General features: G+C 35.4%; 1 protein-coding gene and 1 pseudogene across 1 annotated transcript; one reads left to right on the top strand and one right to left on the bottom strand.

The window, feature by feature from the left end:
* Positions 1-499: 499 nt before the first annotated feature.
* On the bottom strand, positions 500-1425 carry LOC124229088 (olfactory receptor 4P4-like; annotated as a pseudogene).
* A 15715-nt stretch (positions 1426-17140) lies between these two features.
* Positions 17141-18079, top strand: LOC124229295 (olfactory receptor 4C46-like). Its single transcript, XM_046644439.1, has one exon. It carries the CDS (start codon positions 17141-17143, stop codon positions 18077-18079), a length of 939 nt encoding a protein of 312 aa, XP_046500395.1.
* The last annotated feature ends 476 nt before the right edge of the window (positions 18080-18555 follow it).

The raw sequence follows: 18555 nt of genomic DNA, 5'->3' as shown, positions 1-18555 counted from the left end.
TTCCTCTTTTTGCTGAGGAGAGTTAGCCCTGAACTAACATCTATGCCCATCTTCCTCTGCTTTATATGTGGGATGTCTGCCACAGCATGGCTTGACAAACGGTGCATAGGTCCACTCCAGGGATCGGGACCAGCGACAGCTGAAGCAGAAAGTGCGAATTTAGCTGCTCCGCCACTGGGCTGGCCCCTCTATCTTTAATTTTTGACGTTAAGCAAAATATGCCAGACAGAGAAAGATAAACACTGCATGATTTCACTCATATGTTGAAGAAGACAAATATATGGATAAACAGAACAAAGAGTTGTGGGGTGAGCAAAAGTGACAAAGAGGTACATACGTATGGTGATAGAGAAAAATCAGACTACTGGGGATAAGCACGATGACATGTATTCAGGAATTGATAAACAATACTGTATACCTGGAATTACACAATGTTATATGCCATTATAATCCCAATAAAATTACTTAAAAAAAAGAAATGCACTGAATATTACCTTCTTTACTTGAAATCTGAATGTGCCATTTGAGACTATACCTTCCCCATGGTGATTTTCATCTTCGCATTTCTCAGAGTATGGATGAGAGGATTCAGCATGATGGCAATCACAGTGTAAAACACGTAGATATCCTTATCTTTGTTTTCATTTGCTGAAGACATAACATAAGTATAGATAAAGGGCACAAAGAATAAAACTACAACCATTATGTGAGAGCTACATGTTGAGAGAGCTTTGTGCCACCCTGCAGCGGAGTGTCCTAAGATTATATGAGTATGTAAGAAGCTACTAAGACAAAAATAATGACAGCCACCACCATCCCTGAATGTGCAATCATTCAGATATCAATAACATGAATATCTTTGCACATTAGTTTCATAAAAGTCTTCACATCACATATGTAGAGATCTATCTGATTAGAACCACAGAAAGGTAAACTGAGTACCATGAGCAATGGAGAAATTGAGTGCCAAAAACCCATGCCCTAGTCCATGATGATCAACATGTTACACCTCCGGCGATTCATGATGACCGTGTAGTACAGGGGCTTTACAATGGCAACATAGCAATCAAAAGCCATGGACACTAAGATGAATATTTCCACAGCAGCCAGCCTGTGTGCAGTGAAGAGCTGAGCCATATGGTTGTTACAGGAAATATTTTTTTTTTGCTGCAGAGAAGTCTCTTATTAGCCATGGGATCACAGTGGAGGTTTAGCAGAGGTCCATGAAAAAAAGGCGGTGGAGAAAGTATACATTGGTTGTTGGATACAGGTGATCACGCGTAAGATAAGGTTTTCCATTAAGACTGCCAGGTAACAGAGCAGTAACAAGAAACAGAACAGTAGTTCAATTTGCTTATTTCCCCGCAATCCCATAAAAATAAATTCTGTGACTTTGTTCTGTTTTTCCACGATGTTGAGTCGAGTTCAGTACACAACAGAAACTTAATTCATCTGAAATATTACAGAACATAATATATCTTTGATAGCACTTTCTAAGTTGGGAAGTGATTTAAACATTTAAAAAGACATAGGTCATATAGGATTTATTACACTTAGCATTTTAAATCCTTTTATGATTTGGTGTATCATTATATTTCAAATGATATTTAATGGGAGCATATTTTATGTCTGGAACTTTCATAAACATTAACATGCACTTAACACATAAGAACCCATAGGTACTATTCTGGTGCTCATTTTACATATGGGGAAACAGAAAATGATGAGGATTTACTTAATTATACCAAATCATTAAGATATTTAGTAATAACCTCAGATAGGAACTTTTATATGATTCTATATTCCATTGTTTCAGAGTAGGCCACATAATTCACTGACAAATGAAATTCCAGCTGTTTTCTCCTCCTTAAAATATGAGGTCATTCTCCATTCCTGCCATTAACTATATAACTTTAAGCAAGTCCCTCCTTTCTGTGCTACATACAATTGATGATAAAATCCCAATCACATACCAATATTCTATATATCCAGTGGAACTAAACTTTTATTCCTGAAAAACAAAACAAAGCCTCAAAACTGTAGTGGAGAAATTACCTTAACTTGTTAATAGTAGTTTCAGTGACTCTCCTCCTCGGTAGATTTAGTCAAGATTCAGAACATGGAGAGGCCGGAAAAAGGCAACTGGAAGTAGAAGGTTGGACATCTGAATATAGAAAGACAAGTTGTTATTAAATAAAAGCTTCACATTTTTCTTAATAATTATAAGAATATATTTTAGAGGCTCTTGAAATGTTAGAGACACTTTTAGGAGCTCGTTGTTTTCTGTTGAAACATTGATGAATCCGACGTGATTGAAGAATGACCTCTTTATTTAGACACATTTAAAACAGTGCTGCCATTTTGATGTAATATACCTGGGGGTAGAGAGTGAATATTTTACCCATAACCAAATGTCCTCCACAGCAAAATTATGGTCTTCCTAAAAGACTGTAAATTTCAATGAATTGTTTTTTTAGTGATATAAGTGAGGGAACAATATGATATATGGACAGATCCCTAATGATCTTAAAGATGAGCATCCAGTCTCACATGTCCTGTGAGTTTTTTGTTGTTAGCACTGAGAAATTCATTCTCTCTGATCTTCCTTCTTCAGCTGGTGAGTGAAACTAATAGTATGGATCTATTTGCCCTATACCAAGAGCAAAAGACATCAAATTCCTGTAAAGAATATACAGTATAAAGAACTTATTATTCTAACTTCTCAAAATTGTATAACAGGACTCCCCAAAATGTTTGGAGAGGAAAAAACTGATGTAAAAGAAAATAGATACCAACATTTTCATTGGTTAATTGGTTTTACCTGTGGATTTTGTGTTCTGCCACAGGGAAATGAGTTGAAGAATTCATATTATACATACATTATGTATAAAGAAGAAACATAGATATTGGTATAAGTTTATTCCAGGTTCTAAATAGAGCTTAGCAAAGTACTTTTCTTTGTATAAATTGAGATTATCCATACCTAGTCTTTGTTATTTGGAAGAATCTGATCAGTTTAAAGCACATATATGAATCTAATGAAAACTTTTCATTAAAATTGTAGAAAGACTAGAGAATCAAAACCATAGAATGTGGAATTATTGGTTTAGAATGTTCCTGAACTTTGATGCAAGCATCAGCAGCTATTAACATTTGGGCTAGTGCTGCTTACGATGATTGAACATCACTTGGGAACGTATAGATCAATGTGAAAAAAGATCTTTCAAAGCAGTGCCCATAGAGTCTCTACTAGTAAGCTACCTCATGCAGAAATAGCCCCCAGTCACATCCTCAGATCATTTTCCTTCCAGTCTTCTTTTAAACCATAAAATCTCCCTGTGACTGTTTCCTTTTCCTCTCTCTCTCTCTCTCTCTCTCTCTCTGTCTCTGTCTCTCTCTCATACACACGTACACACTCTCACACCCCACCATATACAGGTTTAGATATGCAGAGTTTTTAGAGTGAAGAATTTGAGTCCAACTTATCACATAACTTTCAGTAAAAGAGTGTCTCATCAAAATCAGTCTCTTAAGGTTTAAATTCCTTAAGTAAATTCTCTGTGAAGAGTTGTTTGCAAACACATGACAACTACAGTTTGAAAGGGAAACAAAATTAAATGGTTATTAGGAAGGGAATTTGATGTAATTTTTCCGTTTCTTTAATTATTTATCACATGTATAATAAAGAAAAATTGTGAAACTGAAAGATATGAGTTTATTATTGCATTTATTTAGAATAAAATGCTTAGATACCATATGCTAAGTATAATATGTTCCAGGCACACTACCAAATACTTTTCATTTACCAATGATTTAATCTTCAGTATGACCTGATAGGATGTAATTATTGTATGATTTTCCTGTTTTGCAAATAAGGAAAGTAGAAGCCAAAGTTACACAAGTACTAGAGGAAAGTCTATATCTAAACCTATTCTGCATGAGTTGGAAGATCATACTTTTTTCATTATGCTTAAATGACTTGTCACATATATAAATAAAGGCTTAAAACCCTCAATTTACCCTCAAATTATCATCCAGATTTTCCTGAATGCCTTCCCCTGAAATAGGCACCAACAACATTATTCCAGAAAAATTTAGACTTAAAAATTAGAATTAATAAGATCAAATTGTTATATAAAATAGAGATTTTCAAAATCCCAATTATTTTTTCCATATATATACAAATCATAATGCTTACTGCTGAAAGATTTTACATTTCTTTGGAATGTCAAGGAAATGCTTCAGGATCATTCTTTTTATTTTTCAGAGACTGCTATGAAACCACAAATAGATGTGGAACATCTCTGACTCTCTCATGAGTCTTTCATTCAAAAGAACCATTTAGGAAAGCATTGCTGGCAGTACCTTAAATTAAAAGGCATAAGAAGGACCAGAGGGAAAAACTCCCACAAGAATTTTACAACAGCCAATATGAGTGTGGTTATAACTGTGGAAATAAAGCTAATACTATTATAACGGTCATATTCAGGGTCTTGAGGCTTACTTCTACTATTTATCTTTGGAGGGTTACCACAGGAATGATTCAATACTTCTGGAATGTTAGACACTGATGAAATATTCTGAATATTTGTTTTATGTCTCTATTGTCCCAGAATAATAATAATTTCTCAAAGTCTGAAGTTCCTGATGTTTACCATGGTTTTATATGTGCATGTGTGTATATTTATATATATGATATTGAATTCTTTACCATCCAATTAAGCAAATATAAGAGAACATCAGAACCGAAATAATAATTCTCTCACCCACATAGAACATCACCATTAGGATGGAGATTTGGAAATTTTTTTTTGGAGAAAAATTTGCCCTGATCAAACATCCATTGCCAGTGCTCCTCTTTTTTTCTTGCTTAAGGAAGATTAGCCCTGAGCTAACATCTGTGCCAATCTTCTTCTACTTTGTATGTGAGATACCTCCATAGCATGACTGAGTGGAGCAGGTCTATACCTGGGATCTGAACCCACTAACCTGGAGCCACTGAAGCAGAACCCGTGGAACTTTGACCACTCAGCCATGGGGCAGTCTCCTGGAAATAATTTCTTAATATTTAATTATACCCATTGGAAACATAGAAGCCATGTACACTGTTTTATGTTACTAGATATCATATAATATTAAGATATTGGTTAGAATTAGGAAATGCCACAATGCATATTTTCCCCTGTATTTTAGTTTGCCTTTGACTAGCTTTGTTTTGTTTTTTTCCCCTACTGGCATGAGACAGGGAGAGGAGTGCCAGGAGAACCTAAAGGTAACAGTTTGTGTAAATTATAGTCCTTAGTTCATAGCAAATGATCTTCATGGGTCCATGCAATGTATCTCCAAAGTTTCTTTTACTTTATAATATTTTTATGCTCTTTTATTTGCTTATTCCCACTCTGTTTACTCCTCTAGACATCCACTGTATTCTGATATATTCAAGTCTTACTAGCCCCAGAGTTTTGTACACCTAGTGGTTTTCCTACAGCTGTCCAGATATTGAAAATAATATTTTACAATGTTCCCATTAAGTTATGGCATTTGACTCAGCTTCTCCTTCCTCCATTACCCTGGCTTATACATGCACTTAAAAATATTGCCTCAAAAGACTTGAAACAAAGGGAAATAAATCCACACAAAGAAAACTATCAATCTTCGTTCACAATGGAAGATTTTAATGCTCTTTTTCATTATTGATGAGTAAGGCAGGCAATAAGTCAGGAAGAATATAAAATATCTGGACAAAACATTTTAAATATATGTAGAGGCATGTATAAAATTATTTACCAAAGAACACATATTCTTTGTATGCATACATGGGATATTTGCAAAATTAAACGTTATATCTGAAAAGAAGGCTCAAGATATATTAAAGAAGTGGTTATACTCAAAGATCTGAGAACAAAAAATTATTTATCTAAATCTATGTCTAGATATAAAACTATATATATATAACAATATACCCATAAAACTATACCTTGCTTGGGGCTGGCCCAGTGGCACAGTGGTTAAGTGCACACGTTCTGCTTCTCAGTGGCCTGGAGTTTGCCGGTTCAGATCCCGGATGTGAACATGGCACTGGTTGGCAAAAGCCATGCTGTGGTAGGCATCCCATGCATAAAGTAGAGGAAGACGGGTATGTATGTTAGCTCAGGGCCAGTCTTCCTCAGCAAAAAGAGGAGGATTGGCAGTAGTTAGCTCAGGGCTAATCTTCCTCAAAAAACAAAACAAAACTATACCTGGCAAAATAAGTAAGTTGTTAAAAAAAATCATACTGGAAAATTTTTAAACTACCTATAATTGAACTTTAAGGAAGATAATACTTATCAAACTTTATAAGATGCAGGAATTGTGGCACTTTAAAAATATACATAATCTTAATATTTACATTAGAAGAAAAGAAAAGCTGAAAAGAACTCTGTCTTTAGAAGACAGATTATAGAGAAATAAAAAGAAAAAATACAACAAAAATGATAGTGAAAATTAATGAAAGAGAATGAAAAAGAAAGAGCCACAAATTCAAAAGTTATGTCTTAGGAAAACACCATCAACATAAAGAAACTTTCAGTAAAATGGATCAACATAAAAGAAAAACTACTACTCATATTAATGAAAGACATAACTATTTATAAAAGACGAAATCAAAATAAAACTATAAAATGTTATCAGCAACTAAATGCCAACAATTTTGAAAACACAGACCAAAAAAAATACATCTAGAAAAATTTGTTACCAAAAGTGACTCAAGAAATTTCTTGATGTAGGATTTTAGATGTTCAGATGAGCTTGTATACAAATGGTCCTAGCAGTACTATTCATAATAGCCAAAACAACCCAAATTTTTGTCAACTGATGAATGGATAACCAATTGTGGTATACTCATACAATAGAACATTATTCCGCCATAGAAAGGAATGAAGTACTGATAGATGCTACAATATGGATGAACCTTGAAAACATGTTAGGTGAAAAAAGACATGTAAGGCCATACACTTATGGTTCTATGTTTGTGAATTGTTCAGAATAAGCAAATCCATAGAAATAGAAAATAGATTAGTGGTTTCCAGATGCTAAGTGAAGGGGAAAATGGTAATTGACTGATTAATTGAAGAAGGGTGATGAAAATTTACTGAAGTCAGATAGTTGCAATGATTGCACAACATTGTTGAACACACCAAAAGCCAATGTATTTTATATTTTAACTGGTTAAAATGGTGAATATAATGTCATGTGAATTTACCTGAATTAAAAAAAAGAAAACAACAAGAAATACAACTTTTTTAAATGAATGAAATTTAATTCATGACATATCTGAATTTCTGGGATGTCATTAAAGACCCTAGAGGAAAACTTGAATATACATATTAGAAAAAGAAGCAATATCTAAAACCAATTATAAAAGATTTGACTTATACAGCTAGAAAAATGAAAAGAAATTAAACACAAAGTAAATAGAAGACAGGAAATAATAAGGATAATAAAAAATTCAGTGATTTAAAAACTAGAAACAATGAAACAAAACACTGATTCTTTGAAAAGATTAATAAAACTGATAAAGCTTATCAGATTTTTTAGAATATTGAGAAGGGGGATAAGGAGGGAGGAAAGGTGAGAAAGAACAAGAGAGAAAGAAAAGAGGTAATTACTCATGCCAAGAATGAAAGAGCATACAGCATTTCAAGTTCTATAGACATTAACAAATAGCAGGAAATATTATGAACAAATTAAAGCCAATAAATTTGACAACTTAAAAAGGATTTCTAAAAAATATTATGAAATCTGATACAAGAAGAAATAGAAAACCAGAATTGCCCTATATCAGTTAAAGAAATTAAATTTGTAGTTAGTGTCATTCTCAAAAATTGCTGCGTAGCCAATTATTTCAATTTGAATTTCACAAAATATTTAAAAAATAATGCAAATTCTACACAAATTCTTTCAGAAAGTAGAAGATCACTATATATACATTTAATTATGAAGCCAGCATTGCCTAAATGCCAAATCACATTACAATAAAGAAAATGACAACTATCCTTTATGAATATATGCACAAAGATACTAAATAAAATACTGGTAAGCAAATCCATCTCTTTTTCTTTTTTGAGGAAGATTAGCCCTGAGCTAACATCTGCAGCCAATCCTCCTCTTTTTTTGAGGAAGACTGGCCCTGAGCTAACACCCATACTCATCTTCCTCTGCTTTATATGTGGGATGCCTGTCACAGCATGGCTTGATAAGCAGTGCCTAGGTCTGCACTTGGGATCTGAACTGGTGAACCACCAGCTGCCAAAGTGGAATGTGCAAATTTAAATGCTGCACCACTGAGCTGGCCCCCATTATTGTTCTTTTAATAATAATTTACCAGGATGATGTAGAATTTATTTCAATTTGCATTACAAAAATTCTTTAACAAATGAAGACTAGAAAAGAACTTGCTCAAAGATAAATTGGATCCATATAAAACCTACGACTGCCATATTATTTAAAGGTTAATATTTTCCTTCTAAGATTGGACCAACAAGACAAGGATGCATACTCCCCATTTCCATTCTGTACTGTACCCTAGGTTCTAGCCATTGAAATAAGGTAAGAAAAAGAAATAAAAGACATACAACATTGGAAAAGAAGAAGCCAAATTCTAAAACTATATTTATGTGCATATGGCGTGATAATATAGGTAGAAAATATAAGTGCTCTACATAAAATCTCATAGAAAAAAATCATTAATTTAGCAGGGTCACAGGATACAATGTTGACACAAAAAAATCAACTGTGGATCTCATCAAGATGGCGACTTAGGTAGATTCTGAACTCACCTTCACCCACAAACACAAACAGGTTACAATTATTCTTGGAAAAATTACCCTAGAGAGAAAAGTGAAAACTGGATAAAAAGAACCCACACAACAAGGGACAGTCCTGACTGAGGCAGAAGAGGCAGAAATTAGTTCTGGAGTGAAAAAAGCCAACATCATGAGCAGCAGAACTTCACAGCTGGCTAGGTGGGAGCCATTCTAAGGTACACAGCCCTCCCTGGAGAAGTAGGGACCATAGCAGGGGGCACATTACTGCTATAAGCATCCTTCAGACTCAGGACAACTGAGATGAGTGTCCTACTATCTAGCTTCACTGGCTATTAAATGCAACATGGAATGGCCCCAGAAAAGCCATCAGAGGAAAGCCGAAAAAGCTTGGCCTTTAAAGGGCCCATGCACAAATTAACCTGTCTCAGAATGCAATCTAAAATCACCAAAAAGACAGCTGCACTGTCATTTGGTGAAAAGAGACTCACCTGGTAGGCTCTTGGTGCATCTCAGTGAGAAGTGAGACCACTCCAGAGACTGAAACTTTGGTGATGGCCATTGTTGTGACCTAGTACAGGCATGCTGACACAGATGCTGGCAGACACCATTGAAGTTCTTCCCTTGGCCTGATAGCCCAGGGGTCTGCCACACCCTCTAGAGCACAGATTTAATCCAGTTCAGTCAGGGCAGGAAGCCCACCCTAGAGACTGGCCACATCCAACATCAAGCCCTAAGGCTACTTGTTGGCCTGCATACACTAGATGCCTTGATCCTCTACAGGCAGGTGGGTATGCCCACCTCTGTGGGGCAGGGCCAGTGGGGGACATTATTGGAGAGGTGGGAACCTCTGCAGTGGGGCAACTGGGTATACTCCAAGGGGTCGGTAATTTTGCAGGGACCAGGATTGTGTTGACTGTGTGTGTGGACCTGTAAGGGTTGGGGCTTATCAGCAGCAGAACCTGTGATTTACAATCAAACCCAAAAATGATCAGCCCCACCTTCCAAAGCCTGAAACATTTGGGTGCTCCTGTGAGAAGGCCAGCCCCACTCAGCTGCAATCCTAAGAGAGCTGACAACAGCCTTGCAGGCCTGAGACCTACAGCAACTGTAAGCCCCTCAGCCTAGCAACCAGCTACACTGGGTACATACTAAATTAACAGGAAAACAGTAAGAGGAGTGTGCTATTAGACCTTGCAGCCAATGGTGCTGGGCACCCCAAACCCAGTTTACAAACAGCTGTCCAGGGAAAGAAAGACTAGACTTCCTCGATACCTCTGATAAGAGCAACCCTGCCACAGCAGAAGGACACAGGTGGCCCAAACAGGGGTCACTCCTGGATCATTTGGCCTGGTGATGAGAGGGAAGCAAACTGCTGAGCATCAAAAGGCATCTCTTACATAAGGCCACTTCTCCAAGATCAGAAGACATAGCTGACTCACTTAATACATAGGTACAAGCACAGAGAAAGAGGCATAATGAGCAGTCAAAGAAATACATCCCAAGCAAAGGAACAGGAAAAAAAAAAACCCAGAAAAAGAACTAAATGAAACAGAAATAAGCAATTTATCTGACAAAGAGTAAAAAAACTCATAAGGATGCTCACAAATATTGGGAGAAGACATGATGAATGCAGTGAGAACATCAACAAAGAATTTGAAAATATAAAAATGTATCAATCAGAAATGAAGAATACAATACTGAAAATGAAAAATTCACTAGAGGGACTCAATAGCAGTTTAGATGATATAGAAGAATGGATCAGCAAGCTGGAAGAAAGACCAGAGGAAATCACCCAAGCTGAACAGATAAAAGAAAAAAGAATTAGACAGAATGAGAAACAGTCTAAGGGAACTCTGGGTCAATATCAAGTGCACTAAAATTCATATCATAGGGGTCCCAGAAGAAGAAGGGAAAGACAGAGGAGCAGCGAATCTATTTAAAGAAATAATAGCTGAAAACTTTCCTAACTAAGGAAGGAAACAGTCATCCAAGTACAAGAAGCACAGAGAGCATGAAACAAGGTGAACACCAAGAGGCCCACACTAAGACACATTAAAGTTAAAAATGTCCACAATGAAAGATAAAGAGAAAATCCTAAAAGTGGAAAGAGAACTGCAACAAGTGACATATAGAGGAAAACCCATAAGCCTATTGGTGGACTTCTCAGCTGAAACCCTATAGGCTGGAAGAGAGTGGTATGACATATTTAAAGTGCTGAAAGGAAAAAACCTACAGTCAAGAATACTCTATACAGCAAGGTTATCATTGAAAATAGAGGGAGAGACAACAAGCTTCCCAGACAAGCAAAAATTAAAGAAATTTATCACAAAAAAACCAGTTCTACAAGAAATGCTGAAGGGATTTATTTAGGTGGGAAAGAGGAGTCCACAAACAGGGATAAGAAAATTATCACACAAAAAATTTAAAAACCAGGTAATAAAATCACTGGTGAAGGGGTCGGCCCGGTGGTGCAGCAGTTAAGTTCGTACTTTCCGCTTCTTAGCGGCCCGGGGTTCGCCGGTTCGGATCCTGGGTGCGGAAATGGCACCGCTTGGCATGCCATGCTGTGGTAGGCGTCCCACATATAAAGTAGAGGAAGATGGGCACAGATGTTAGCTCAGAGCCAGGCTTCCTCAGCAAAAAGTGGACTGGCAGTAGCTAGCTCAGGGCTAATCTTCCTCAAAAAAAAAAAAAAAAGAATGAAAGAGCCTACAGCATTACAGATTCTATACATTACCAGGACAGTAAGAAATATTATGAACAAATTCAAGCCAACAAATTTTGCAACTTACAAACCAATTGTTTGTAAAAATATTTAAAACCTGACAGAAAGAGAAAAGAAAACCAGAATAGTTTTATATCAGTTAAAGAAATTAAATTTGTAGTTAAATCCTTCCCCAAAATAACTCCAGGTCCAATTAATTTACTTTTGAATTCCACAAAATACTTTAAAAATAAATTATATAACTTTTTTCAGAAACGAGAGGAGAGGACACTACCCCATTCATTATTTGAAGCCAGCATTGCCTAAAGGCTAAGTCACACTATAAGGAAGAAAATGACAAATATCCCTTATGGACATAGGTATAAAGATATTAAACAAGATACCAGTAAATGAAATCTCATTCATTTTTAAAAAATAACTCACCATGACCATTTCCAGTTTATTCCAGGAAAAAAAAAGGCTGGTTTACCATTCAAAAATCAATGTAATTCAATAAATTAACAAAATAAAGGAGAAGAATCACACAATCATGTCAAGAGATGCATAAAAATCCATAAGCTTTAATTTAGACCTATGATATTTTAGAAAAATCTTTCAGCAAATGGTGAAAATAAAGGAACTTTCTCAACCCAATAAAGAACATCTGTATAAAACCTAAAAGTATCATCATGCTTAATAGTAAATAATCTCTCTCAATGATTGGAAATGAGACAGGGCTGTCCACTCACCATTTATGTTCTGCATTGTACCCTAGCTTGTAGACATTTCAATAAGTTAAGAAAAAAAAAATAAGAGAAATACAGACTATAAAGGAAAAAGAAAAATTGTAAAAATATATGTGTATGCAGATAGCATGAGTGTGTTGGTAGAAAATGTTAAGTGCTCTACAAAAAATCTAATAGAACTAATCATTGAATTTAGCAAGGTTACAGGAGACACTGTCACTACAAAAAAGTCAAATGTATGCCTATAAGAGCAACAAGTGGAAATTGAAAATAGAAAATAATGCTATTTAAAATACTAATAATGAAATTTGAAGGATACATTTCAAAAACCAGTTAACAGCCTATATATGAAGCCAAAAAGCATTGATGAGATAAATTAAAAATATAAAGAAATGGAGAGATATGCATGTTGATGGATTAAATGACAATATTTTACCATTTCAATTTTACAATTTCAATTCAATTCCAACAAAAATCCCAATGGGATATTTGGAGAAATAGACAATCATATTCTGAAATTACTATACAGATTTAAAGGAACCTGGAGAAGGAAATCACTCTCAAAAAAAGAACACAGCTTGAGGACTTATTCTACCTAAATTTAAGATTTACTATAAAGCTTCCGTAATCAATGCTTTACTCATTGACATAAGGATAAACATATAGATTGCTGAGAATAATAGAACACCCAGAAAGATCTCAATATATGAAGTTTATACAAAGATGTTAAGATAATTCAGTGGCTAAAGAATAGACTTTTCAACAAATCATGCTGGCTCCATTGACTATGCATGTGAGAAAAAAGTGAACCTCAACCACTAACTATATCACATCATATAAAAAAATTAACTCAAAATGAGTAAGAGACTTAAAAATCTACATGTTAAAGCTAAATCTACAAAAATTCTAGAGGAAACTTTTTTGGACCTTGGTATAGATCACTATTCATTTGATATGACATATTTAGTATGAACAATGAAAATAATAAATCGTACATTTTCGAATTTTTAAAACTTCTACTCCTCAGATGTCACAATTTTTAAGTTAAAATATATTTCATCGACTACGAGAAATTTTACATATAAAATTTTAAAGTATATAGCAAATTTATATGTTTGTATACATAAAATGTACATTATATAAAAATTATGTATGAAATATATTATAGATATTTATATAGATATGATGAAAGACTTATATCTATAATATTTAAAGAACATTTACAACTTAGTAATAAGAAACTCCAGGGGCCAGCCCGGTGGCGAAGTGGTTAAGTTCGCACCTTCCGCTTCGGTGGCCCAGGTTCGCCGGTTGGGATCACGGGTGCGGACATGGCACCACTTGCCAAACCATGCTGTGGTACGTGTCCCACATATAAAGTGGAGGAAGATGGGCACGGATGTTAGCTCAGGGCCAGTCTTCCTCAGCAAAAAGAGGAGGATTGGCAACAGAGGTTAGCTCAGGGCTAATCTTCCTAAAAAAAAAAAAAAGGAAACTCCAGACTATTTTTAAATTCTACAAAGGACCTGAACCGGAATTTCACAAAGGAAGATATATAAAAGGCCAATATTAACAAGGAAATTTTAAAAAACAAGATCACTAGTGATCAGGGCAAGTAAATTAACACTACAATAATTTATCACTACATAGATCTTAGAATGGCGAAAAAGAAAATAAGTAACTATACAAAGTAACAAAGATGTGGAACAACTGAACACTCTTCTTGTGTTTAGATATCTCTCCTCATTTTAATGCTGCCTGTTATTCCACACTGGCCATCACAAGTCCCAGAGATAACTAATCAGGAATCTTTCAGAGTCTCTGTCTACTTCCATACCCCTCTGAGGAATGTCAAAAATGGCTTTTAGAGTCAAGTACTTTAAATTAGATGCCATTAATTTTATGCTTTCACTGCTCTAATTCTCAAGCAATCAAGAGTGGTTTTCCAGAAAATGTTTAATGTTGATGAGAAGACAAAAGTCCTGTCTCTTACAAGAGTCAACAAGGAAACTATATCACACATCCCCACACTGGAATTATGCCACTTTGCTATTCCACATGGCATTCAGCTTTCTTAGAAATCAAGATTTGGATAGAGAAAGAGGACTTTCACATGTTTGGTTCCCAAGGGCAGGGAATCAAATTCCCCATTCATGAGTGGATGTTTCTCAAACATGTCTCTCCAGAATACCTGCTTCTAAGACAAAACCTTTCCATCAAAGGAGATAATTAACTCCTAGGAGAGAAAGTAGCAGATACAAGAATAGGTCAATGAACCTTCATGGGAACCTCTTTTAATATCCATGCAGTGTAAGGTGAAAGTGTCTTGTTGTTTACATCTCCACAGCAAGATTCATCATGTGTGGATTGACCTGTTTGAATATGTTTCCTCCACACTTTCTGCCTCTTGCCTACGGGACCAGAGCCAGCTATAGATGACTAATTCTCCATAATTTTCAAATGAATCCATTCTAAATTCAGTCCCAGATTTCGTGTGAAAATTCTTTGAGGGTTTAATCAAGATGGAAAAATTTGCAATTATAAAAACTCTTTTATAACAAGTTTATTTGATATTGTATTTTCTGAAAAGTCTCATTCTTAGTATGTCCTCTGTTTCATATTGAAAGAGGACTTATTACAAGAGGAAGTCAATTTGAGTATGGGAATGTTTTGAACACCCCTAAATATTATTAAGATCATCTAACTCTATAAGGTAAGTTTTTAAACAGTGATGATACTTATCAAAGATTGTTACTTTCCATATATAGTAATCATATGTTTCAACACTTTTTAAATATAGTAACAGAGCATTTCATCCTCGACACACTCTTCAAAAGATAGTTGGTAAATATCGCTAAACTAATTGGACAGGTACAAAATTTGAGGGTCATAAAGATTAAGCAGATAGTAGGACCAGCTCTCTGACACCAGCCACCATGCTTTTGCCATAAGACATCTCCTTTAGCAATCAACACTAAGTAGGACAATGAAATGAAATTTAAATACAATTCTCAAAGGTGTTACATAAATAACAAATTTGAATGTCATAAAATATCAACTGTTTACTCCAAGCACGAACATGGAGCCTCCTTCCTGGGATCAGTTGCTATAGACAATATGAGTCTCTGTGGCTTCTCTAACAGTAAAATTAGAGATGATTCTTGCCGAGCTTACTTATGGTTAAATATTTCTCTGTATTATGGCTCAAAATGTCAATTCTTCTTATCTGTGCATACAGAGTCATAAAAATAGATGAAAGGCTTATGTGTGTCTACAGCTGTGTGAAGAGAATATGTTCATGTATGTTTCCTTATTTATTCTCATAAAAATCCAAGAAGTGGATATTGTTATTCTTGCTTTATAGGTTAGGAAACATGAAGGTAAGGTGCCAAAAAAATGTACCCCAGATAAAAGAAGCTGTAAGTGGAAGAATTAGGATTCTGGTCTGTTCTTTCTGATTCTTAAACCAAAACACTTAACCACTGTGGTAGTCATTTTCAATATTTTGCAGGAGTCTGAGCGCCCATGTCTGCAGGGGGATTGGAAAAGGGTGAACTGTATCTGAGGGAGAAGTCAAGATAAAAATGTTTTCAACAAATGCAGCACCACATTGTACTTGATATTTGCAAGATCAAACATGTCACTGTGTGTGCATCTGTCTGTGTGTCTTTGCATGTGTGTGTCTGCTGCTAAAAATGTTTCATATACACTTGCCTCTGAAGTAATATTAAAGTACTTATAATTACTAGAATGATATAAAAAAGAGATTACTAGTTCAATGTTATTAGTTATAACAATATAGGGAACGGATTTAGAATACGAAGGGGAAAATAGTTAACCTGATCTTGGCCTTACCCTTTATTAGCTGTTTAATCTTTGGTGGGGTCCTTAATTTCTTTATGCTTCTATTTCCTAATGTGCAAGTTAAGCATAAAAATTATAATGGTAATCATCTTGTAGGTTTGTGGTAGGGACTAAATCAGCAGATGTCTTTAAAAACACTGTGTTCAGTTTTATAATTATTATAATGTCGACATAAGTCTCTGAGGTTACTTCCTCATCTGCCAAATGGATGAAATGCATACCAAACACACTGGCTGTTATCAGTATTAAATGGGCTCATGTGTGCAAAGCACTGCTACTATGTCATGTAGATAGCAATTAATTGTTAAAAAGTATATTTTTTAGTTATCATAAATTTATTAGACTTAGTCAAAAAGCATATGAATTCTTTTATAAAAGCTCCTGTATACTTTCTCTACATTCCCATCATCAATGACCTGTTACTGCTTATGTCAACTATTATAAATCATCTCCTACCTGGGATTCCTGTGCCTGGCTTCTACCTTCTTACTGAAACTCAGTCCACTTCATCCAAAACACACAAAGATCTTTTACTAGAGCAATGGCCATGATTCCTCCTTCCTCAAATTCTTCTTCATTCTTCCACTCACATTCTCGATTATCTTCCGTGGTTCCCCTTTTTCTAAGGATAAAGGGCAAATCCCTTAACTTTCCATTCATATCCTTTACATGCATCTTCTACCTCTCTTTTCTTGCTTAGCTGCCACTCTGTATGTGATATACTGCTTCACATTTTGTTCTTAGTCATCTCAGATGACTAAGTGTGCACAAATGGTCTCCTATGTGTTTAAAAAAGATCCTCAAGTCTATACTCTTAACAGAATCTTAAACCAGGAGTCAATTTGAGTAAACTTCCCACATTCAGAAACTTTTCTTTCTATCTCAAAAAAATCAGAAGAATTTACAACTCAATGGGATTCACACATTTAATATTTTTTAGAATGGATAAGTTCAATTAATTTAGATTACATTAATAAAAATAAAAAGTTATTTTTTTCAGGTAATGCAATTAACACAATGAAATGAAATACATGGAGAACATGAACAATGTGACAGAATTTGTTCTACTGGGGCTCACAGAGAATCCAAAGATGCAGAAAATCATATTTGCTGTGTTTTTTGTCATCTACATCATTTCTATGGCAGGAAATGTGCTCATAGTGGTCACCATCACTGCCAGCCCATTATTAGGGTCTCCCATGTACCTTTTTCTGGCCTATCTCTCTTTTATTGATGCCTGCTATTCCTCTGTCAGTACCCCCAAATTGATTGTAGATTCACTCTGTGAAAAGAAGACCATCCTATTCAATGGGTGTATGACCCAAATCTTTGGGGAACATTTCTTTGGAGCTGCTGAGATCATCCTGCTCACTGTGATGGCCTATGACCGCTATGTGGCCATCTGCAAGCCCTTGCGCTATACATCCATCATGAACTGGCGGATGTGTGGCCTGCTAATGAGAGTGGTGTGGGTTGCAGCATTTGTTCACTCGAACATACAGATGCTCTTCATCTTCCAATTACCATTCTGTGGTCCTAATGTCATAGATCACTTTATGTGTGATCTGAATCCTTTGCTCAATCTTGCCTGCACTGATACCCACACTCTAGGGCTCTTTGTTGCTGCCAACAGTGGATTAATCTGTGTGTTAAACTTCCTCTTCTTGTTGGTCTCCTATGTGGTTATCCTGCGCTCCCTAAAGACCTACAGCTCAGAGGCAAGGCGCAAAGCACTGTCCACCTGTGTCTCCCACATCACAGTGGTCATCTTATTCTTTGTGCCATGCATTTTTGTGTACATGAGACCTGCAGCTACGTTACCAATTGATAAGGCAGTTGCTGTATTCTATACTATGATAACCCCCATGTTAAATCCCTTGATCTATACCTTGAGAAATGATCAGATGAAAAATGCCATTAAAAAATTGTGTAGCAGAGAAGCTATCTCAGGTGAGATATAAATTTGCCTGGAGCCTGACATTTGTTCAACTGAGTCATCAGTCAAAAGATCATTTTTGAAATAATAAAATATATTGGTATTAAACCACAACCACTGTAACAACTAATAAAGGTAGGCACTGTTACTATCCCCACTTTGTAAGGGAGAAAACTGACTGATAGGAGAAGGCATCAAAACAGCTATATTGAAGAGCCAGTAGCCAGAACCTAACTGATGTCTTAGACCTTGCTCTTAAATGTTGATACATGGCCAGGTAATGTTGATAGAAAAGTAAGATAATTAAACTAGTCATTACTTATTGTGCCACAGACTATGGTAAGCATACTGTATATATTAGTTCATTACCTATAACTAAAGTATAATAATTTTTTATTAATAATTCTGCTCATTTTTATACATCATAGCTGATAGTAATATGTTTCTTGTACTATTATTTTGTGTAACTACTGTAGGGCTATAAAAGCAATGGGCCATTTA

The sequence above is a fragment of the Equus quagga genome, chromosome 17 (genome assembly GCF_021613505.1).
Source record: "Equus quagga isolate Etosha38 chromosome 17, UCLA_HA_Equagga_1.0, whole genome shotgun sequence".
Classification (NCBI taxonomy): Eukaryota; Metazoa; Chordata; class Mammalia; order Perissodactyla; family Equidae; genus Equus; species Equus quagga.
The sequence above is the reverse complement of the archived record's forward strand: the minus strand, read 5'-3'. Positions and strand labels throughout refer to the sequence as shown.

What these genes read in the sequence shown, in the direction of transcription:
- LOC124229295 (XM_046644439.1), top strand. Translation starts at nt 17,141, where the DNA reads ATGAAATACATGGAGAACATGAACAATGTGACAGAATTTGTTCTACTG.